The 23,406-nt window shown below is 56.8% G+C and overlaps 2 protein-coding genes across 4 annotated transcripts in view; one reads left to right on the top strand and one right to left on the bottom strand.

The window, feature by feature from the left end:
- Positions 1-23,406, top strand: part of C15H7orf50 (chromosome 15 C7orf50 homolog) — a 96,121-nt gene that overhangs the window by 34,058 nt on the left and 38,657 nt on the right. The gene's annotated exons all lie outside the window — the stretch shown is intronic.
- LOC110550696 (uncharacterized) lies at positions 7,819-16,697 on the bottom strand. Its single transcript, XM_021640733.2, has 2 exons — positions 16,386-16,697; positions 7,819-9,143 (listed from the first exon to the last, which is right to left on the bottom strand). Exon 2 carries the CDS (start codon positions 9,121-9,123, stop codon positions 8,152-8,154), a length of 972 nt encoding a protein of 323 aa, XP_021496408.1. The 5' UTR covers positions 9,124-9,143; positions 16,386-16,697; the 3' UTR covers positions 7,819-8,151.

Raw genomic sequence — 23,406 nt, 5'->3', positions numbered from 1 at the left:
TACGAGGATTATAATATATGTTGTCTAAGAATCCTTCCTCGTTTGTTGAAGCAAGCGATGATGCCCTCGCTTGTTTTAGCTGCTGCTGACTTTAAAACTGGACAGAGTTTCTTCAGTCAGCCTGGTAGGGCTCCAGTGGCACAGTGAGTGCCAGCCACCCTTCTCCCAGGGACGCTGCGGCGGGAAGCGCGTTTTCATCAGAAATTAGGACGCCAGGTGGGTTTCTTTCTGCTCTGCTGTTCGCTGGGTCCAGGGCCAGCTGAGCCGCCCGTCTTCTCTCTGTTTCCAGTTGTACAGCTAAGGTTGGGGAGACCCAGGCTGGAGGGTCCCGTGGCCTTGTCACTGACTGTCATCCCCCAGCACCCCCCCCTTCTGGTTGTTGGGCTTTCATCCACAGCATTGCCTGGAGCAGAGACCGGTGCAGGGGAGGGGTCTTCACGCCGAGGTCAGGCCTCAGGCAGCCCCCCCCCAGCTCTCCAGTCAAGGTATTTGGTAGTCATAATAACTGAGAGTTAACTGGTCTCATCTAAACGTTCTCCTTTTTATCTGAGTATGTGTGCGAGTTCATGTATATGCTTGTGTGTGGAGGCTGGAGAACCTCACTTGTTACTCCTCGGGTTCTGTCCACCTTGGTTTTGTTTTTTTTTTTTTTTTAAGATTTTTATTTATTTTATGTATGAGTGTTCTATCTGAAGAGGACATCAGATGGTTGTAAGCCATTACATGGTTGCTGGGAGCTGAACTCAGGACCTCTAGGAGGAGAAGACAATGCTCTTATCCACTGATCTATCTCTCCACCCCTCCCTTTTTTTTTTTGAGGCGGGGTCTCTCATGGGCCGGGGCTCACTAGGCTGGCAGAGGCCCCCCCGCCCCCAGGGCTCCCCCTCCAGGGCTCCCCTCAGCTCAGCCCCTGTGCTGTCGTCCTGCTATCTTTTTCGTTGTCCCGGAGCTGTGATGTGAGTACCTTGGGCGGGCATTTGTGTCTGAGCATGAGTATCGCATGCTTCTGCTGGCTGAGGACAGCAGAACCTCCGTGCGCTCCTCCCCCAGAGGGAGCCTGTATGCAGCAGGAAGGAGCAGGTACTGGGTGGGAGAGATGGTCAGCAGTTAAAGTTGAAGAGGACATGGTCCCATTCCCAGCACCCGCATGGTGGCTGGCTGTCATCTGTAACTCCAGTCTTAGGGGACCCAGCTCCCTCTCGGTCCCCGGGACCAGGCACACAGGTGGTACGTAGACACATATACAGGTAAAGCACTCGTACACATGAAATGATTTTTTTAAAGACGAAGCCGTTGCCTGCGTGCGGACAGCTTTGGGGGAGACTGGGGACATTGCTCTGCTGCCCTGCGCCTTCGGGCCTAGCGCCCTGCTGCAGACATGCTTGGTGGGTTTTTATAGGTTCCTGGCTTAGAATCTCTGGGACGGGTATTTTTGGAAATGTACAGATCTTTAAGCAGAATTCCATTAAAATTTTTATTTTTAATGGAAAAACACTAAATCGGGGCCCCTTTGAGCCGTAGAAGACCCAACTACGGCTTTGGCTTTTCCTCCTTTGAGCGGCAGGATAAAGAGCCCATCGGCCCTTCAGTATCCTGTGACCAGCTTGCCGAGTCAGGATGACGTCAACATTAAAACACGCCTGCGACACCATCTTGAAAGAAACAGATCATGAAAAAACACAGCTTCCTTTTGAATCAAATAAATAAAACCGAGACCCAAGCCTTGAAATAGCCAAGGCGTGCCACTTAAAAATAGCTGCTCCCTTAAAAATTCCCAACTCTTGTAAGCCCATGCTTGGGGTTGCATGGTGCTGGAGCTCTGAGAGGGCCTTCACTGCTTCTGGGTTCTTGGGGAGTCCCCTGGGGTGCTCTGACGCCATGCACAGGTGCAGGCTTCGCAGCTCAAGTGTCCGGCGGCATCCCGCCCGGAGCCCAGCCTTCCCTTTAACCTAGCAGGCAGCCATGCCCTCTGTCCATCACTGTGCTAACAGGCAGGGCAGGACCCAGGAAGAAGGGGTTTTGCATGGATAGGGATGAGAGCGGCCTTGAAGGAGGTCCCGTCAGTACAGCGGTACAGTGCTGTTTAGTGAGGGCTTCCTCCGCACTCCCCACAGTGCTCTACAGTGGAGTCTCAGAGAGCCCTCCCTCAAAGCTGGGCTGCCTCTGGCTTGGTTTCTTGACGGAGGCCAGAGCCTGAGGGACACAGTGTGAGCGTTTGTAGGAGAAGGCAAGGCCGGTGGCTGAGTCTGGGCAGGGGCCGTTGCCCTTGCGCCAGCCATGCTCATGTCCTTTCTGATCTACTTTTCCCCACGCGGGGTGGATGTCTGCGTGGGCTGGGCTCGGTAATGTGTTCTGTGCGTGCGTCTACAGTTGGTTATAATGATGTTGTGTCTGAGGAACCTACACTGGCTGGTGTACCAGGCAAGGAAGGGCCCCGGCTGCTGAATTCACCCCCCACGTGTGACTCCAGGCAAGAGGGAGAGACTTGAGAGGAAGCCCGGTGTGATGGGCTGTTCAGTAGACAGACAGGCTCACCTATGAGGAGCAGGCGCCGTTTGTTTTCACCTCAGAAACCTCTCCCAGGAGCTCCTCAGCACACAACCCTGGTCAGGATCCATGGTGCCTCCAGGGACCCGTAGTCCCCCAGTGCTGGACCCGCCTCCCCCGCTTCTCTCTGTTGGTCTTCCTGTCCCCTTCCGCAGCACACCAGCCCTGGCACCTCGTGCGCTAGCATCACCTCCTGCTTGACGGTAAGACCCCTCGGGGGGCATGGTTCCAGAGTCTGAGCACGGCCAGTGTGCACCATTGCCTGGCTTCCCACCGCTCGGTGGTCACCTGGATGTGGCGTGAGCCAGCTCTGCAAAGGCCCTTTGACACTGTAATCACCAACAAGTGTGTTGGACACATTCATAGCTCTTCTGCGACACCCACAGGTGTTAACCTTTCCATTTTCTTGGGAGCGAGGCAGGTAGCTTCCTTTTGTCACTGAGGCCACCCTCCCTCTTAGACAGCGACCCGTTAGAACCCCAGAGTGACAGCCATTTATTTGAGCCAGCCGGCAGTGCTCTTGGTACTTCTGGGTCCTAACTGCGGAGGCGGTCTGCCCGTCAAAAGCATGTGTAGGACGCTCACAGGACTTGCTTTGCCCCTGAAGTGTAGGGCTGCATAGGTTGGGGAACACAGCGCAGATGTTGGAGAAGTTTGCCTGTATGCTTCCAGTCTGCAACCCTTACATGCATTCTGTGTACATGTTTGTGTGTTTGGAGTGTGTGTGTTTGTGTGCCTGTGTAGAGGCCTATGCTCAGTGCTTCCTCCGTCACTGCCCCCCTTAGTTTTTGAGATGGGATTTCTCAGTGTACCCAGAGCTTGCTGATTCGGCTAGGCTGGCCAGCCAGTGAGTGTCAGGGGCACCCTGCCCGTCTCCACTCCCAGCACCGGGCTGTAGGTGTGTGACGCTGCACACAGCTTTCTGTGTGGTGCTCTGGATCTGGGGTCAGCTCCCCACGCATCTTCACCAGCATGTCCCCACACCCAATGTGTGTATTTCTCTTTAGCTGTCCAGACTCAGGAGAGGCAGGGAGCTCCGGCCCCGGCCTGGAGACGTCACTGACGTCTAACTCTGCAGCCCTGGGTGCTTCAGGACAGTTAACATTGGACTCAGGTATGTAAGTGTTTAGTGGGGCAAGAGGCAGGCATCTTCTTTATGAAGGAAGAACCAGAGCTGGAGGCCGAGCGCCTGGCTGGGTCCCTGCCAGTCAGGTACCACTGACCATCGTGGGAAGCCGAGGCCGAGCTGCTCTCACTGTGCCCTCTCTGCTCACGCTGGCCTGGAAAGGCTGTTGTGTCAGGCTCGGTGCCCAGCTGTGACTCAGCCTCCCCAACTCTCGTGAGATGGTGGCCAGGAAAACCACACCTCAAGGGAGGCACCCTCACCGGGATCCAGATGGGCCTGGCCTGGGGCTGTGGAGCGGGCGCCTCTGCCCCTGCGGGCACCGGGTGCTGCGGTCCTGGTCCTGCGTGGTTCGGGAGGCCTCCCCAGGCGGACATCCCAGGTGCACTCCAGGTGCCATCCCCATCCCTCTGGGCTGTTTCCCAGAAAAGCCAGCTCTGTAGCCTTATCTTCCAATGTGGGAAGGAATTTACAGCCCCAGGAGCCTGTCCTAGCCCGACCCTGCAGCTGCCACCTGCCCCTCCCCTTCCTCCGGCGCCCAGAACACACAGCCATGTGCCTGCAGGGAGCCGTTTCGGTGGCTTCACAGTGTTGACAGCTGGGCCCCTTTCACGGTTGCCGGGAGCATTCTGGTTGCTTCCTTTGATTCCTGGAGAGTGTTGGCAACCAGAAGTGAGTGTGTAGAGCTCAGGGTGCAGATGGCGGTGGAGGGCCCCTGCGTACTATCCAGGGGGACTGCTGACACCCGGGGTGTGGTAGTGGAGTGAGGCTCGGAAGGAGTGCTGGAGGCGGGTCCCTTTGTACAGAGACGTGGCCTCCACGGGGGTCTCTCCCCCACCATCAGTTCCGGCGGCATCCCGTTCACACTGAGATTTCCTGCACCCTTGCCCTGACTCAGCCCTGAGACCTACATCTGAGATGTCTTCTTTCCTCTAGAGCTTCCTCTCGGTTCCTCAGGTAGAAAGACCCTTCCTTGCTCTTAGTAGTTATTAAGAGTTTATGACGTAATGGGTATATGGCCAGGCCAAGACACAGAGAGACAGAATCTAGCGGGCCTAACCCGGGCTAGGGCTTGCTGGGGAAACTGGCTCAGGATCTTTCTCTTAGGGCCTTGGTATAGCTTGCAGCCTCTTGCTGCTCCAACACTGGAGCCCCTCCCCTAATCGCTGGGCCCCTCCCCTAACCACTGGAGCCCCTCCCCTATTGCTGGGGCCCCTCCCCCAATCAGCTCTCCGAGGTTTTAATTGTTTGGAGCCTCCACTCCATCCCTGTTGTTTTTATTGGTGTCGTTGTTTTGTTTAAGGCAGGGTCTTTATATGTAGCCCAGGCAGGCCTTGGACTCAGATCCTTTCAGTTGAGCGACCGAGTGCTGGAATCACAGACATGCACCACCACACCCAGCTTATTGTCTTTTTAAAGCACGGAAGTCTAGGTCTAGAGAGAGAACACAGTCAGCAAAGTCCTTGCAAGGAAAACTGAGTTTGATCTCCAAAACCCACGCACAGAAATCAGGTGTAGCTGGGGAGGGCTCAGCAGGCCAAAGCATTTGCTGCCAAGCCTGATGCCCTGAGTTAAATCCCTGGCCCCTCATGGTAGGAGAGAGCCAAGTTCTGCAAATTGTCCTCAGGTCTTCACATGTATGCTGTGTGTGCGTCTGTACAATAATAAAAACAAGAAAATAGCTATCTACTTAATGCAGGCGGGTGTTTTTGCTTGCATGTGTAGGGCTGCATCACATGTGTGCAGTACCTGAGGAGACCAGAAGAGGGCGCTGGTTCCCTGGAAACTGCCCTCCCGACCCCAGGGTTTCTCTGTGTAGCCCTGGCTACCCTGGAACTCACTCTATAGACCAGCCTGGCCTCTAACTCACAGAGATCTGCCTACTTCTGCCTCCTGAGTGCTGGGATTAAAGGCCTGCACTGCCACCGCCATCCACTGGCCCCCATCCCCGGCTCCCTGGAACTCTTTAAAGTCAGGTGTGGTGGCCTACGTTGTAGTCCCAGTGCCAAGGAGGCACAGTGGATCTCCGGAGCTCGCTGGCCAACCCACCTAGCCTAACAGGCAGATTTCAGGGCCACAGGGGGCAGTGGGCTGGAGAGGTGGCTCAGAGGTTAAGAGCACTGTCTGCTCTTTCAGGGAACCCAGGTTCAATACCCAGCACCCAGATGGCCAGTCACAACCATCTGCAGTCCTGGGAGGTCAGTGCCCTCTTCTGGCCTCCTCAGGCACTGCACACAGGTGACAGCCACATATGCAGCAAAAACACCCATATACAGACACTAAAGATAAATAAACCTTAACAAAATGCTGGACACTTTGTGAGAAATGACACTGAGGTTGTCTCTGGACTGCACTCTGCAGCTGAAAAACCAGGGTCCCTTTGAAAGCCGCCACTGCACCTTTTTGTGGTCAGAATTCTAAATACTGGAGTGCTGCGGAGCTTGGTGGGTTGAGGCTGCGGCCTGTCCTGTTTCCTGCCCCTGCCCTGGGCCACTGCTCCCAGTAGCCTGAGCACACGTGGGGGTGGGGGTGGGGGTGCCACCTCTCTTCTTCCGAGCCACGATGGTCATCCATCGTGGCAGGTGTTTGTAAGTTAACTTAGCAGCCTCCACATCTGCCAGTGCGAATGTGAGGAGCCACCAAGAACCTGGCCAGGTGTCAGATGGCTGTTGTGACACCAGGAGGACCCGCCGTGCAGAATTCGGTCCCGACAGGATGATGCCCTGGTTTGCCAGCTTCCGGCCCAAGGCATCCTCTGGGCCACAGAACAGGAAGGAGGTCTGAGAGGAGCGGGACAGGCTGTGTGTGGTCAGCGGAGGGGACAGAGACGGGATTTCTGGAAGGGTGGGTGAGTTGGTATTGTTGGGGTACAGCACTTGGAGAAGAGGGCACCACATGGGGAGAGCACCCCAGAACCTGCATGGCAGTCAGCTCAACTCTGGCTCCATCGAATGTAAGTGGAGAGAGGGTCTACAAGGCTGGTCCAGGGGCAGCTGGTGGCTGGCTGTGTGCTGAGCTAACCCAGAGCTTCCAGAGGGGCAGCTGGTGGCTGGCTGTGTGCTGAGCTAACCCAGAGCTTCCAGAGGGCTGCCCCTCTCCAGCCGGTGGGCAGAGATGTCTTGGAGTGTGGACATTTAGTCAGCTTTTCCTTGCTCTGGCAGCATAGCTGAGGCTGGGGACTTACTTCATAAAGAAGGGTCTTGGTAGTTCTCAGCCTCAGCAGTTGGCAATCTAAGCTCAGGTAGCCCTGCCAAGCTAGTCTCCGCAAGGCCCTTGCTGGGTTCTGGCACAGCAGATGAAGCGTAGCCGGGGCAGATGGAACCGTGGCTGAAGTGGTGTGAGCTGAGGGGGTCCCGGTGGGACCAGAAGGAATTGTGGTGGTGGAAGAAAGGATGGGGTCACGGGTCTCAGTGGGTGTGGACGGGATTGTAGGAGGAGCTTGTGGGACGGTGGGAGGAGCTGGTGGTAAGAGCACCCTGGACAGAAGAGATCACACATTGATACAGAGAGCCTGGAAGAGGCCAAGGGACGGCCTGGGGCCGTTGGCCATTGGGCTTCTCCTCTTACAAATTTCTCACACAACCCCGCTGGTGACCAGGCTTCCAACATGGGGCTTTCTGGACCTCTCAGCAGCCACTGTGACACCGTTGTCACTGGATGTGACCTTCTACTTATGGGTGACAGCTTTAACAAGCCAGTGATTATGACCGAATTTCTTAAAGGTGTATTTGCATTCTTTTAAACTGTGCGTGTGTGTGTGTGTGTGTGTGGTGGTGGTATATGCACATGAGTGCAAGTGCCCGTGGAAGAAAGCATTGGCTCCCCCTGGAGTAGTTAGAGGGGGCTTCTGGAACGGAACACAGCAAGAACACAGTGGGCTCCTGACTGCCGAGCCATCTCTGCAGCCCCAGCGATGACGGGGTTTTAAAAGGTGAACCCAAAGGAGGTTTTTGGCAGGAATTCTGTTGCCCAAATTCTCGGGCACTTGAAGGCCAGCTGGCAACAACTGCGTAGGGCCAGAGCGTAACATCCCTACAGAGTGACTTAGAAGCCAGGTGTGATGACGTAGGCCTACAGTCCCTGCACTAGGGAGGCTGAGGCAGGGGGATCCAGAGTCTCGACCATCGAGGCTGTAGTGAGATCCTGTCTGGAAACGAAACGTTAGAGTTGTGTTTATTCCACCGCACCTTTCCTATGTCGGCAGACCCGTCTGTTGAATGGAGCCAGCGGGCGAGGTGGTTACATGTGGGCGTTAAGGTCAGAGCACCCTCCGGCAGACGCGTGGCCCTTGGGCAGCCCACGTCAGCATGTCCCTCAAGCTCTGACCGTTGGTCTGGGAAGAGAAACTCCTGTTTTGCATAGGGGGAGGTGAGGACAGACGTGCCAGTGTTCTGTAAGCACCATCCGAAACCCTTGACCCTGCTCAAGCTCTCGGGGAAGACTGGCGAGGGCCGTGGCCTGCGCCAGCAGGCAGGCTCTGTCTAGCCCCCTGCTCTGTTCAAGGCCATGTTGTTGTCCAGCCCCTGCCGGCATCGCTGCGTGAGGCGCTCAAGCAGGCCCCGCAGCCGGAGCCGGCATGGTGTGTGGAGGAGGGCGACGAACGCCGAGTTGCTGCAGCTCTCTGCAGACAGGGCCAGCTCGGCGAGGTTCATGAGCAGCTCATCCCTCGGGGTGCCGATGTCCTTCCGCAGCTTCAGCTGCGCCCGATGCAGGAGGACCGCATTGAAGAAGAGTCTGCAGGCAAGCATGTTGAGAGCCACGGCCAGTACCACCCAGCGCCCGGAGGCCGTGTCCCCCTGAGCGGGAGCCGCCCGCCAGGCCGGCTGCATAGCCCGCAGGAAGAAGAGACTGACCTGGAAGGTCAGAGCAAGTGCGAAGCCCAGACTGAACTTGACAATCTCGTATTCCGGCCATGCAGTCAGCGGGTCCACCTGGCACATGGTGGTCGCGTGCAGCTCCCCAGATGTGCCCAGCAGGGACACCAGGATGAGCGAGCTACAGACAGCACAGCCCCCGATGGCAGCTAGGCTTGCCACAGGCCTCGCCAAGAGCCGGCAGCCCGAAGATCCCGGCAGAAGGGTCAGGACAAGCGTGGCTCCCTGCAGGTACTGGGCTGTGAAGTAGCAGACATTGGAGAAGAATGAGAGGGCCCCGCAGCCCAGGTTTGTCGTGTGCATGTAGTCAGGCCGGGTAGCAGCGTTGAGGGACAGTAGGGTCACCAAGATGCTGGTGACCGTGAGGCTCGCAAGGAGCCTGTCCAGCGCCCCCAGCCTAGCCCGGTCCCGGACGAACACGCTCAGACTGAAGAGCCCTGCCGCCAGGCTCAGCGGGACACACACTGCCACGTAGACATGCGTGCACCTAGAGGTGACGCTCTGCGCCGCAATGACGTCCTCCACGGCCGGGGACACCTGGCTCGGGTAGCGCACCCAGGACATGTTGTGGCGGTCCATCTTCAGGAGAGCTGTCAGACCTGCAACAGAAGCGCGTGCTGTGTGGCCTCGCGTCGGGGCCAGGCTTGCTGTCAAGAGCAAGGTCTCAGGCCAGACATCGCCGACAGGCCTGGTGTTCACAGGTGCAGGGCGGAGCGAGAAGCCCCAGGCGCCCTCACCGCTGACCCACGAGGATCCCGCTGTTGCCCAGCGGCTAACTGTGGCCCAGGAGCAGGCTCCAGGAGGCCTCAGCACCGAGTCACCAGCCCCTGCCGGCATTGCTGGGTCCAGGCGGGCCTTTGCCTTTAAGACTCTTAGACATTCTAGAAGGTTCAGGCTGGGTTTGACCTTTGTAGAGACCTTGTTCTAGAAACCAGATTGGCGTGTCATGGAGGACGGGATGTTGTGGGAGTTCCCTGGGGTGGCCAGACCTCTCGTCCCTTTGGCTAGAACTCACTCAGTAGCTGTAAATTCCTGGGCAGAGCATTAAATAAGGATGCTGACAGCCCCAGCACTCTGCCGGTCCATCTTTGGTAAATGAAATAATTTTGTTTCCATACAAATGGCCCCTTTCTCCCTGTAAAATTTAACTAAATAGTAGTGAAGGCTAGGAAATAGTATTGCTGTTTGTTCAAAGGAAGTTGAGTGCGATAAAAGTGGAGCCATAATTTTAATGGGGTTCCTGAAAGCTGGCCTCTCTCCAAAGCCAGCTTTTGTTTGCTCTAAAGTTGGTCAACATGTCTGTGCGTGTGTGTGTGCGTTGGCCTGGGCTGGCTGATGCACACAGTATGGCTACAATCTGCCGTGGTGCACCTGCTCTGTTTACAGACTGAGGCTTTGTGTAGCTCTGCGGTGGTCTACCTTAGGCTAAGACCTCTGAATATTTAGTTCCCATTGGTGATGCTGTTTGGGGAGACTTAGGAGTTATGGCATTGCTGGAGGAAGTATGTCACTGAGGGCTCTCTCTGAGGGGAGAAAGCCTAGCCCCACTTTTAGTTTGCTTTCTCTCTTCCTTCCTTCCCTTCCCTCTCTCCCAATCCTCCTTCCCTCTCCTTTCCCTCCTCCTCCCTTCCTGTCTCTTTCCTTCTCCCTCCCTTCCCCTCTCCCTCCCTTTCCCTCCCCCTCCTCTTCCCTCCCCCTTTACCCTCCCTCCCCTCTCCCTCCCTCCCCCCTGTGCCCTCCCCCTCCCTCCCTCTCCTCCCTGTCTCATGCTTGTACCTCAGGTGCCTGCTGCTTGCTGCCATGCCTCCCACTATGACATGTAAAGAATCTGCCTCTGTACAATAGCAGAAACCACAGGCCACAACAGCTGTTGTATGGAGGGAGCTCCTGCCTCACGTGCAGACAGGTTCCTGATCAGACAGAGAGACAGGACAGGGGGGACCGGCTGGGGAGAGCGCTGTGTGTCGAGGGGGATGGAGAAAGTCTTCTCCCAGGGAGAATTTACGGGCGGGAGTCTTTATGCTGTGTGGGTGTGTGCAGGTGCCTGAGGAGACCAGAGGGGAGCGGGGCGTCTTCCCTGGAACTGGGGTTACTCAGGAAAGCAGCAAGCACTCTCAACCACTGAGCCAGCCCCAGGCTCTTTGCTTTTAGAGGTTTTTTTATCACTTAACTTTTTGAATTATTGTTATTTTCGCTTTATGCCCATGGTTGTTTTACCTGTGTGTATGTCTGTGTACTATGTGTGAGGTTGGTGCCCGCTGGCATCAGAACTGGGGGTCAGATCCCCGGACTTAAGTTAAAAACGGTTGTGAGCCATCATGTGGTTGCTGGGAATCGAACCAAGGTCCTCTGGAAGAGTAGCCAGTGCTCTTAAACCACCAAGCCATCTCCCCAGCCCCTGTAATTTTTTTTAAGCTAATTTTGATCATTTCACTGTGCACACTATTATAGAGTCCGGAGTCCACGCCAGCCCCTGCCTGTCCACAGGCCTCTTAAGCTCTAGGCTAAAGGACACCACCACAGTCATCAGGTCACTTGCTGGACCATGCCTTCTCGTTCAGCCTGTCTGTCTTCAGGCCCAGAGGACAGTTCTCGACGGGTGTCTCAAGGAGCAGGAAGGTGACCGTTCCTGGCCCCGTGATGCCACACTGGACTGGGCTTTGATGAGTCTGAGGTGTTCTGGTGCTTACGGCGCTGCCACAGCCTGCCCTTGCTTCTCCCCGGGGCCCTGTGGGCCCCTCATCCTATCTATCTCTTTCAGTCTGAAAAGACACAGCCGTGGCCGTGATGGCTTCCAGCTGCCGGTGCTTATGGAGCCGGCGGCGTGGAAATGAAGAGTCATGGCTGGCCCTGGAGGAAGCAATTTGAAGTCTGTCTTGTGAGGTGGAGTGGGAAGTCATCCTGTGATCTCTGACCACGGTCAGGAAGCAGAGCTGCTGAGCCGACGGCTGATGTATCTCTGCAGCCGCTCCGTGTCCCGAGTGTGCCGCGTGCTGCTGGCACTGCGTCCTTGGCCATCCGTCACCTCTGCGTCTCTCTGGCTGTGGCCTGCCTCTGGTCCCTGTGTGATTTCGTCCACCCTGCCCCCCGGGGTGGAGGAGCCTTGCTCAGGTCCTGCGTGCCATCTGGGCCCACACAGGGTGGTATTCCGGCTTCATCACCTCAGGTCTCGGGTCTCAGCCTTCCAGCTATGTGCCGGGTACCTACGCCCCTTCCCAGCTGGGAATGCGAAAGGCAAGGATGGATTGCTGGACACTGTCACACACAGCCATGCTTGGGGCCCCTGCTTCCTGTACCCAGCCCTGCTCGTTGAGGGCCTCACAAAAGTGACATCTTGTGCTTTCGTCACCTTGGGAGTGACTGGACACCCATGCACACTGAGCATATCTCCCTCGCTGGCCCGCAGAGCGCCCCAGGCCTGTCCTGGGGAGTAGCCAAGAGTCTCCTACTTCATGCAGCGCGATCTCCCTGTGTGCCACGCATCCAGCTACCATCCTTGGCCCTGTCTTTGTTGAGGTCAGGCGGGTCCATCCTTTCTCGGGAGCCCAGGGTCACGTGTTGTCAGACCTAGCCAGCACCTGGGACCACCTGGCCCCTTTACCGCCATGTTCTACCCGACAGGGCCTCTACTGTCAAACCTTCCACAATCTACCCTTCCGTCTCCAGCCTTCTCCTAGCACCCTGGGTCCTGAGTTTCTCTGTAACCTTGACAGTTCCTCAGCTCCCTCCCCGTCCTCCACTGTCGGCCCCAGACGGGATGGAGAGAGGGCGAGAGAGGCCTCGGGGCTGCACGGGGAAGCCAGCCCGAGCCTGGCTCCCTGCGTTCTCGTGGAGCACTGCTCTGCGCTAGCTCTGTGCTGTGCTTCTGTCTAGTAATGCACGTGGACCTCAGTTCCTGTGTGGGAGCACAGCCAGGCCCTGCTTAGTTCGCCTGGGCCAGCCTGGGAGCTAACACCACTGGGAGCCCAGCCTCATTTGGCAGAGAACTTGAACCTCTCCCTGAGGCCATTTTGAAGAATCTGTAGAAATGACACACACTCTTCTTGGCAGGCACCGCCTTGAAAGTGGCCACAGCCCTGACACAGCTCCCTCGCTGCCGCCCCTGACACCCAGTGGTGGCCATGTATCTGCTTTATCTGCTGCCGCTCTGACAGGTCCCAAATAGCACATGGCATGTTTCTGTGCTCGTGAGGTGCCGGCCTCTCCAGCACTGTGTGTCCTGGTTGTCCATGCCTGCTCCACTGGTAATTTCTTCCTGTCAATGAGACGTCCACACAGCGATAGACAGCAGCTCTGACATAGCTGCTCTGCGCAGTGCCGCTAGCTCTCGGGTCAGATGAGGTCACCAGCCTTCCAGGGTACACCATCCTACTTTCCTACCACAGCCCAAGCCACCTCCTTAAAGGACCTAGAACGGCAGCACAGAAGAGGGACAGGCGCTCCATGGACACATTTCAGGCTGAGAACCCGGGGCCTCCCGAGCGCCACGGAAGGGCTGCCAAGGTCAGCCCTGCATCCCTCGGGAGCTCCCCAAGGCCAGCGTCTGGGAATGCTGTGTTCCTGCAATGACTCTTGGCCACCACTCTGTAAATAGCCCTTCCAAGTGGCTCCTGGAAGTGTGGCCCTCACCCAGCACTGCTTGGGTGGGGAGAAAAACTGGAGGGGGGGGGACACGGCCCAGGGCATTTTCTAAAGCCTTCCCACATGGGCACGCAATGCTCTCACAGACCCTTCCAAGCCACACTTATTGTACAGATCTTTCCAGCAGGGCTCCTGAGTTGTTTTGAAACAGCACAGATGAGACAGAAATGCGTGAGACTGTACTGTGTGACCCACGGGTGGCATGGGCGGTCTTATGTGTTTGTGGTACGGCAGGTCAGGTGGCCTCGGCGTACCGGGCAGAGGCGCAGGTCACGTAAGAATGTGCTGGCTCCCCGCCTTCACAGCCACATCAGCCTCAGGCTGCATCCTTTGAGGAATCACAGGTTTGCTGTGATGCCCCAGACCGCCAGCTGAGGGCCCGGGAGATCTGTGAGGTGGACACTGGGTGGGGAGCCGAGCCCACCTCACAGTGAGTCAGCGATGCCCTGAGAGGTGGGTTCCTGTGCCCAGCCCGCTGTGCACCGCCCTGCAGGCCCCGCCTGGCTTCATCCCCTCAGCTGGGCCCCCTTCTGGCAGGACTCAGCCGGTCCAGCGCCTCTGGCCTTGGCTCTGCAAGTGTTTCCACTCCAGTCTCCTGCCCTGCAGACTGGGGCAGACCTGTTGGTGAGTTACTGCGTCTACTTCACATATGTGGCCCGATGTCCCACTCACACCCCGGCCAGCCCTGCACAGAGAGGTGTGACCTCGGTCTCGTCTCACAGGAGGGGAGCTTGGACTGGCGTGGTGGTGTGTGGGGCCAGCGAGGGTCCACCGGCCTGCCCAGCCCAGGGATCTGGAAAGGCAGCGTAGGACACACTGGCTGTCCCAGTAGGAAGCATGGGCCTGCCTGTCTGTCCTTGTTTGTCCTGTTGGTCCCAAGGCTTTCTGTTTCTATATGTGTTTTAGGAACTGAAAAATTTAGCCTCATTAAGATAAGGGTAAGAGCAGTCTCCTGTTAGCTTTTCTCAAATTTTCCAGATAAGGTGCATGTGCCTTTCGTCTCATGTAGATGTGTGTGCATATGTGTTCATATCAGGCACGTGAACTTGCAAATGTGCACACACGGGTGTGTACGCCCAAGCACACACCCATACGTAAGTGTGCGTGGGAACACACATGGATAGGTGTGCATCTGGATACACAGAAGCATGAACATGCACATACCAGGCACATCTTTACAAACAGGTTCACATATGGGCACACACCAACATAGACTGTGTACCCTTGCACACGTAGTCACAGACACGGCCCCCGGAGCCTCGGCACACCTCCTGGCCCCCAGGTACCGTGATTCAGATGGACACACTACTCCAGTGACCAGTGTGGCCCAGCTGCCAGACCTGCCTGGCCTCACACAGGCTTCGGACTTCCTGCTGAGTGGGAGCCCCATGGGCCGATGGGTAAGAAGGAGTAGAACGTCCTGTGCTGTCAGATCAAGGCACTAGGCTTCCCAGCATGCCCCGCAGCCCTCTTTCCAGGAACCCTGGCCCACCTCCTTCCCTGGCAGCATAGTCAATGGGGGCTAGTCTTTGTGGTTTCCTAAGGCCTGTGTCTCCCCAGCTTCCTCCTCCGTAAGCACCAGAGATGAGAGTATAGGCATGGACCCAGACATGGCGAGACCTGGGCCCTGGGCCGTCTCTGCATTTGCTGGTTATCCGGCACCCTCTGCCTTACCATGGCTGTGTGTGGCACCCCTCCCACGGGGCTGAGCTTGGGCAGTGCTGAGGAGCAAGCTTTCCCTATGCCAGCCCTGAGCGCTAGAGCTGACCATCCCTGTCACGGTGCCACGTGCCCTCAGCTGTCCTGGGGTCCAGTAGCCTAAGCAGCCACTTGGGGCTGTCCAGTAGAAACCCACATGCTGCCCAGGGCCAGAGTGAGTGACCCACCTTTCCCCCAAAGCACGATTTTCCTGGGATGCCAAGCAAGAGGCTGCGCCTTCCTGTGTCGGGCCGCCTGGAGGAGAGGTGTGCAGGAGAGGTGTTTGCCTGTGTGGTTTTAGTAGTCTTGATTCCCTCGCTGTGGTCTGTGACGCCGTGCACAGCCACCGAGGAGGGCGCCTTCATACTAGAGGGGGGGGAGTCACATGATCAGACCTTTTCCTGCCCTCCCTCTGCACTATCTGGTAAAGAAGTGCCACAGTGGCAGGGGCTTCTGTCAGTAAAGCCCGATGGGCTCTCTCTGCAGCCTGCCCTTCCTGGCACCTCCCCGCTGGGCCTTCCTCCAGAGACAGGTCTTTCTGGCTCTTTAGGCCAACTGCTAGATGGTGTCCTGCCTGAGTGGTGTGGGCAGGAGGAAGGTCTTTGGCCAGCCAGAGCCAGCCAGATGAGCCCCAGCCTAGGGGACAGGAGGGCAACGGGGCGCTTGACCAGATCAGCTGGAAAGGCCAACGGTTCCATGCCTCACGACTGTTTCGGGAGCAGGTGTCTGTCCCCATAAGCCAGTGAGACCTCAGCTGAGACCACGTGTGTCTGCAGGGAGGCAGCTGCTGAGGCGGGTTGCCCCTTCATGGCTGGTCTTGGGTCTGCTCACTGGCCCCAAGGAGGCCCTCCACCGGGAGAATCTTTATGGAAGGCTCAGCCAAAAGCGCTTGGCAAAACATCCAACTAGCAGCCTGCTTGCCTTGGCTCACAGGGACTTGTGTCAGCACTGTCACTCTAACCCACCGTGTACAAAGCCCACCTTGTGCCGAGGTGGTGAGCCGGTTTCTAAAGGCTTCCCCCTCCAGACCCTGCCCTCTACCGCCGTCTGGGCTGCCGCCTTGCCCTGCTACAGTCCAGCCCAAAGAGTCCTCTGTTTGGGGTTTCATGCCTCCGTGCAAACACACATTCCAGTGTGCCCGCTCTAGAGCATTCTCTACGTATGTGCTGCCACGCCAGCTCGCCCCGCGCCCTCCCCCACCCTGGAAATCCGCCCAGATCGAGTAACCCCACAGCCCGGCTGACATTTGCTGTACTTTCTGACCATCCTCGAGCCTGTCCCCATTTCGTGAGGGAGCTGACCAGAGCCACCACGGACCCTTCCTTCAGGAACAAGCTGCGTCGCTATACCAAAGGCTAGAATTTTGTTTTACTTAACTGACCTGCACCATAGAAAACTTCCCACAGCTGTGAACGGCTCCTGGGCCCATGTGCTGGGAAGTCAGTCAGGCGAACAAGTTGGCCGGATGGGCTTTTACCCAAGACATAAAAAAAAGTGCTTACCTGTGCCAGGCCCTGGGGTCCACACGAGGGTCCCTCAGCAGTGGGGGCTGTCCCGAGTCTGGGCATGCTCTCTGTTCACCCTCTTCCCTCCATCGCTCCACACTTGCCAAAGACAGGCTGGCACAGACGCCCACAGTTCCTAAGGAAAAGCAGGATTCGGCCTGGAGTCCTCCAAACCACACACTGTGTTTAAGCGGGCTACGGTTGGAGCATGTGACCCAGAGGAATCGGAAGGAACCTATGTCTGAGGTGGAGGAGTGACGTGTCTGAGTCAGGATTTCCAGAGCTTTCTTGCAGAAGTGTGCTGGCCACTAGCAGAAGGTCCCTCCCAGAAGGCAAAGGCATTCGCAACCTAAAATAGGAGCTGAAGCCCCACCCAGCAAGGAAAAGCCCTCCCAACCAGTGCAAACCAGTGCTTGGAACCTTGCCACGTGGATGAGGGTCTGGCCCCTTTGTCCCTGACACAGACTCAGGACGGTGGACACTTGGGCCAGGATGCCAGGAAATACCAGGCACCCCTTACTGCCCTGCATACCAGTGGCCAGAGCTGCACCTCGGGGTTGTGGAGCAGGGCTGTGCCTGGACGTGGTGCCAGGAGGCTTGTCGGCTTGCTGGTGTCCTGCATCCTCTCCACCAGGCCTTGCCCACGAGGCCATGGTGCCGGCTGGGAGGAGTGCTGAGCAGAGATGCCAGGTTCTGACGGGAGCGCCCCGGGCACATGGAGGTAAACGGTCTTGGGAACTGCTTTAAAATCTTAAAATGCAGTGGTCTTTTCCCACACTCCCACCCCGGTGTGTACACACTTTTAGGGCGCTGCAGGCTGTTGGTGTGACGTCACATCAGTCCCAAGCTGCCCTGTGATTCTGGTCTCCGGCACTTCCTTCCTCCTCCAGAGTGCCGTGGGAGAGCCATGCCAGTGAGGTGCCTCTCGGTAGTTCCTGTGTTGCCCACTGCTGTCTGACCTGGGGCTTAGGAAGCCATTACCTGGGGACCTGGACTCCCTTGAGTGCATTTTCAGCCCTGGATGCCAGGTACTGGCCCAGGGAGGAAGAAGCTGATGGGAGAGGAGTCTGAGCGGGCCCTGGTGGCTGAGGTGTCGTCTCAGTGCCTTCTCTGCTCTAGGACAGTCATTGCATCCTCCCTTTCCCCCTTCCTGCCTGGTGTGTGGTGAGGGCAGCTGGCACCCCCGTCACTGCGCCAGCCTTCTGTCCCTTCCTGGCCACGAGTTCAGTGTGATGCGCCCAGCTCATGGACTGAAGGCTGGGGGCCCAAAGGGCTGCTCACCACCGCTTTGTCTTGGGGGCCACCCCCAGTACTTCCGGATTTGACTCCTGTTCTGAGTGTGACCATGGCTGTGTCCTTCCTTTGGCAGTTCTGCAAAACCCTATTGTGTCACTCCTGAGAATGGCCCCTGAGTGAGCTCTGGCCATCTCACGCCCCTTGCGTATCGGCTCCCACAGTAGGCTGTGGCTAGGACAGTCATGGGCTCACAGTCTAGCTTCCTTTGCCTGCCTTGGGCTTTGTCCCTCTGTGTGGGTGCCTGGTCCCTCTCCCGGGGCCTGGGCAGGGCATGGACGTAAGGTGGGGACCCTGGGGCTGACAACCCCCTCCTTGCCATATTCCGCTTTCCTGCTGAGAAGGGAAAGCAGAAGCCCGCTGCTGTGCTCTCTGCATGTCATACCCTGTCCCCGGTGAAGGGACAACCCTGTGTTGTCTTCTGGAGCCATCTTCAGCTTCTCATCTGCTGCTGGGCCCAGTGGGAGGAGGCCCTGCAGCTCTGCTTGAGCCGAAGTGAGGTGGCCAGCCTGCCTCAGTCTCAACAGCTCATGCTCTGGAACCCTGAGGGGACTGCAGGGCACAGATGCCATTCCCCAAGCCTCTACACCTGAGGACAAGGGTCCTGTGGTCTGTAGATCCTGCTGCTTCTTGCCTGACCCAAGCGGATTATTCTTAGGCTAAGCGAATAGGTGTGGGATGACCCTGGCTTTTGTGTGTGCTTGGACAGAACTGCCGAGGCTCGTCTCTGTGTGCATTTACTGTTGTGTGATCTCTGGGGTTCAGCACCCCATCTCCAGACTGTAGTTTCCTGTGTGAAATGAGTGATGATAGCACCTGTCCGCAGCTGGCATCCCCAGAAGTGTGACGGAGGAATGCAGTGTTGGCTCCTCTGGGTGGTTCTGGGTAAACTGGTTCCTGTGAGTGTTGCAAGCCCCCAGGCATGAACCACTTCCCCGGCAGACGTCCATCCTAGCGCAGTGACCACTTCCTTGGTGTCACTGGACTTCTTAAGTTGGTGACCCCTGCCTAAGCTTGTGATTGTCAGCCCCCAAGCGCTGCTCTGAACTTTTGCTCTGACCTGGTAATAGAATTCAGGGAGACGTGTCCCCAGATTGCATTTGAATGCTGCTGCAAGCATTCAAGAAGATGCAGCCTCTGGAATTCAGAATTCAGGAAGGAAGCTCCAGATTGCATGCTAATGCAGCCGTGGGCATACAGGACAGTGTGGCCCCAGATTGCGTACTCATGCAGCCATGGGAACACAGGAAGACTCGGCCCCCGGCTTGCGTGTTCCTGCTGCCTGTGCTCAGGACCCGCACAGCCCACAGTCCTTCCCCAGAAGTCCCCAACACCAAGGGCGGAGTCTGTGGTGTGTGGGAGGAGGGGAGGGACACTGAAGGTGTGTGTAGGGTGGGAGGGGTCAGAGGGTAGGTATGACTTCCTTCCCTCTGTGCCCTCTGTCATACTGTGGTCCCCACCATCTGGGAGGCTTTGGCTGCCTCCATTGTGACCTCCCCTCCCCTCATTTGTTCATGATGAACATGGTGGCTGCCTTCCTCCCTGTCCCCTTTTTGAGGATACACCTTGTTTTTTGTTTATTTGGTTGTTTTTGTTTTTGAGGCAGGGTCTCACTGTGTACCCTGGCTGCATTGGAACTCACCATGTAGACCAGGCTGGCCTCCTGAGAGCTGGAATTAAAGGTGTGTGTAACCACGCCCAGCAAGGCGCTTTGATGTCACCTGTGCTGTGATCACATGGCCACAGGCCACAGGCCACAGAAGGTCTGGGCGGCAAGGTGTCAGGCTTCTCTGACTGCACAGCTGTGCGTCCTCTGTCCGGCCCTGGGAGCTGGGGGCGGAGTGGGGGTGGCTTACTCGATGGCCTGCCTTCCCACAGACTCAGCAGGCCTTCACACAGCCAGGTGGTGGGAGCAACCAGGGCAGCCCACCCGTGTGTCCGCGCATGCGGCGGTCATTCAGCATGAAGAGGGGCCAGGTTCTGACACAGCAGCCACCAGGGTGGTCCTTGAGACGTCACACTCAGTGGGAGAGTGTGACCCAGAATACCACACGCCTTATGATTCCACTTGAGAGGAGACAAAGCAGACAGGCCCCTCTTTGTCACTTCATTGTCTGTCGGCACTGGTGACTGCTCCGCCCCATCTTTGCACTTGAAGCACAGCTTTCTTTGAGGCATGTGTTTTAATTCTGCTAGTCTGGCTAAGCGGGGCCCTGCGCAAGGCTGGGCGCCGTCACCGGGCTCAAGTAGGGGTCTTGCGGGTGTACGGGATGGGCAGAGATGCCATGCGTGTGAGCTGCTTCGTGGGCATCTCCTCCAGATGCCCAGCACTTCTCCCTGCAAGCCTGGGCAGTGATGGTGGCAAGCACGTCTCTTTTAGGCAGCATCTCTAGGAAAAGCCCGTATGCCCTTCTCCAGGGCCGTACTCTCTGACCCTGCAGTTTGGAAGTTGATGGATTGACATCTGGAGGCCTGTGGCAGGAACTCAGTCCGTGGTCCAGAGGCTGGACAGGGGTAGAGGGTCATCTTGCCATACTGCATCATGCCAGCTAAGGTGAGGCCAATGACTGCTGTGACTTTGGTCTTCCTGTGTGGCAGCCCAGGGGTCAGGAGGACAGGTTCACATAGCGGCTGTCCACATTTTTTTCCATCATGAGGTCTGGAATTGGGAGAAGGGTTGGAAGGCCAGTGAGGATCGGTCCTGGCTCAGGCTGGGTGCTGGCTCAGGGCTCTGGGCCTGGTGCCTCTCTGCTGTGGGACATCCACCCTCAGTGTGCTGGGCTTGGTTCTTCCCCATCTCTGCTTCCCACCTCCTCCCCTGCCTCTGGAGTCTTCGCACTCCGTCTGGCATCTTCCCTCACTTACAGTGACACAGGTTCACTGCCTAACAGGCTCGCTGGGCCCGAGCGTGCACACTTAGGGCACAAGCTGTTTCCTGTCTCGTGTACCTGGAGCTAGACCTCGCATGGGGTGGTCAGTGAGTCTGTGCAGGCCGGGCCTGGGTCTGCCCTGGGCATCCGTGGTTTTCCCACCAGGTGCTGCAGACGGAATCTGCAGAGTCCCCAAGGGAGTGCTGCCCACATCCTGTTGCATCCCAATACAGTGCCAAGTGATCACCTTCCTAGGAATTGTGGGGCAGATTTGAGGCTGGCATCCGGCTATCTGTAACCTTTAACTCCCACTCCCAGCGCTGGGGTTATAGGTGTGGGCTTATGTGGTGCTGGGGTTAAAACTCCTGGCTTTGTGCACGCCAGGCAAGCCCTCTGCCAACTGAGCCACATCCCAATAATTGTTTTATTTGTTTTTGAAATTTTTGTTTTTGTTTTTTGAGATAGGGTTTCTCTGTGTAGCCCCAGCTGTCCTGAAACTCCCTCTCTCAACTCTCAAACTCAGAGATCCACCTGCCTCTCTGCCTCCTGAGTTCTGGGACTAAAGGCACCCAGCTTTTTTTTTTTTTTTTTTGAGACAGGGTATCCCAGGCCGACCTGGAACTTCCCATCCTCCTGGCTCAGCCTCTCAGAGGACTGTGCAGGCATGTGGCATCATGCCAGCCCTTTCCTTGGTTATTTGAAGTGCTTGCTCCCTGCCCGATGCCCCTGTGTGCCCTTTCTTTCTCCGTCTTCATCTGATCCATGCAGTGGACTCCTGGTGGTTTAGGGTTTTAATGCAGTGTGTTGTAGTTCTTCAGACTTGCCTCACGTCACTGCTGAGGGCGGTGGGAGCTGGAGCCAGCTCCTGGGTGCCATTAACACCACACTTGGTCCTCCAGCTCTGCCTGGCTTCCTGTCACAGGACGGTGTGGTCTGCCAAGGATGTACAGCTTCCTCGTGGAACTCTGACTCTGCCTAGAAAGCTTGTCCAGGTTTGGGGGTTATTTAAAATGGGGAGGATGGTGGTGACGGTGGTGCACAATGAGTATGGAGGCCACAGGTCAACCTCATCTTTAGGAGCTCCAACCACTTCAAGGCAGGGTCTTTCATTGGCCTAGACCTCACCAATTAGGCTGGAGTGTTTGTTCAGTGAGAGCCAAGAATCTAACCTCTCCACAGTAGATGTGGCCTGGGAGACCCTGGTACGTGGTAGTTAGCAGCCCAGCCCATACGCCTGCACACAGACCACCATGCCTTACCATGGAGCACATGGGGTCTTTGCCCTGCTGGCTAGGATGCCAGTGTCCTCCACAGCAGAGGGAAGGAATGGCCAGTGACAGAGCCTCCATCCCTCTGGGAGCCATAGTGTATCTCAGACCCATCATTCCTCAGCTTAGTCATGGTGTGGCAGAGACACACATACCCTGAGGATCATGGGATAAGTTTTGTGTAGGAGCCCAAGCTCATGTCAGAAACTGTGGAAATCGGGACATTTCTCCATGTAAATCTATACTGTAATGGAGGTCGTGGACATTGGTGGGATTGCTCCACATACTTAGCTGATGCCCACACTATCTGTTTGGGGTGTAAGCCACTGTGGGAGAGCCTTGGGCTAGGCAAGCTGATGGTGCCTGGCCTCCTGCCCCGGCTGCGCAGCCTGTGGAGGCTTGCAGTCCACTGTCCGCAAGTCCACCGACAGCCACTGGGTGGAGCTCTGGAATCGAGCATGTCTCAGAGACAGGAAACACAACCCAGGGAAGGCCTACCAGGCTCCTCTGCTCCTAACTTGAAAGCAACAGCGCTTTAACACTTCTCAGGATTCTGCGTCTTCCAGGCTCACGTTATCCATGATGGTGATGGCATGGGGCTGCATCCTTGTCCCCTCCTCAGGAAGCACTGAGGGTCAGTCCATACAGGACCCAGTTGACAGAGCTCCAGGTTCCTGGCTCATGGGTTCTGACATGCAATGGAGAGACTGTTTCCACAATTCTAGAAAGTTCCCCAGGGCCCCAAAGATATTGTCTCCTTTCCTGGCCCAGCGAGGCAGGCTATTGGGTGTTTGGGGTGACTGTTAAGATTCAAGGTGCCATCTGGGTAGTCTTCCTGGGCTTCAGAGTCGCATCTGCCCGTCCTGTCACCACGGCCTCTCAGAGGACAAGCTGTCTCCACAGTTGCTCTCGTGGACACACAGCTGTGAAAGTTAGCTGTCCTTACTTTTCCAACTGACTATCTCAGAGCAGGGTTTGGGGAGATGATTTGGTGTTTGTTAAAGCACATGCTACACAGCATGAGTTTGGATCCCCAGAAGTCATGTATGTGTCCAGTGGGCGTGGTGGCCTACCCACAATCCCAGCCCCAGAAGACAGATATGGCATCCTCAAAGCAAGATGGCTACCAAGACTAGCCATGTCCGTGTGTCCTGGGTCTGATTAAAAGACAGGCCCTGCCTCTGTGAATAAGGAGGAAGAACCATCAAGGATATTACCAACCCCAACTTCAGACCCCCCACATGCACGAACACCCCTCTCCAGACCCGCAGTGAGTGCATGCGTGCGCGCACGCACACAAACACAAACACATACATACACACACACACACACACACATACACACACACACACACACACACACACACACACACACACACGGAGGGGGAATTGGAAGTAAGAGGAATGGAGGAAGTGGGGAGTGAGGTGGCCAGAGCATGTGGTGGGCATAGCTTTCCAGCAGGGGCAGGTTTTAAGGCCTTCTCCCCCTTTTGTAGCTGTGGCCTGACATGAGCCAGGCGCACCCTGGCTCCCTCACGGCCCGGCGGCTAAGGTTGCTGAGAGGCAGGATACTCTAGGCTGTGTGCTT

The sequence above is a fragment of the Meriones unguiculatus genome, chromosome 15, assembly GCF_030254825.1.
Source record: "Meriones unguiculatus strain TT.TT164.6M chromosome 15, Bangor_MerUng_6.1, whole genome shotgun sequence".
NCBI lineage: Eukaryota > Metazoa > Chordata > Mammalia > Rodentia > Muridae > Meriones > Meriones unguiculatus.
Note: the sequence above shows the minus strand (reverse complement) of the source record. Positions and strands in the feature narration are given on the sequence as shown.

Coding starts and splice junctions, on each gene's coding strand:
- LOC110550696 (XM_021640733.2), bottom strand. CDS start 9,123: ATGGACCGCCACAACATGTCCTGGGTGCGCTACCCGAGCCAGGTGTCC.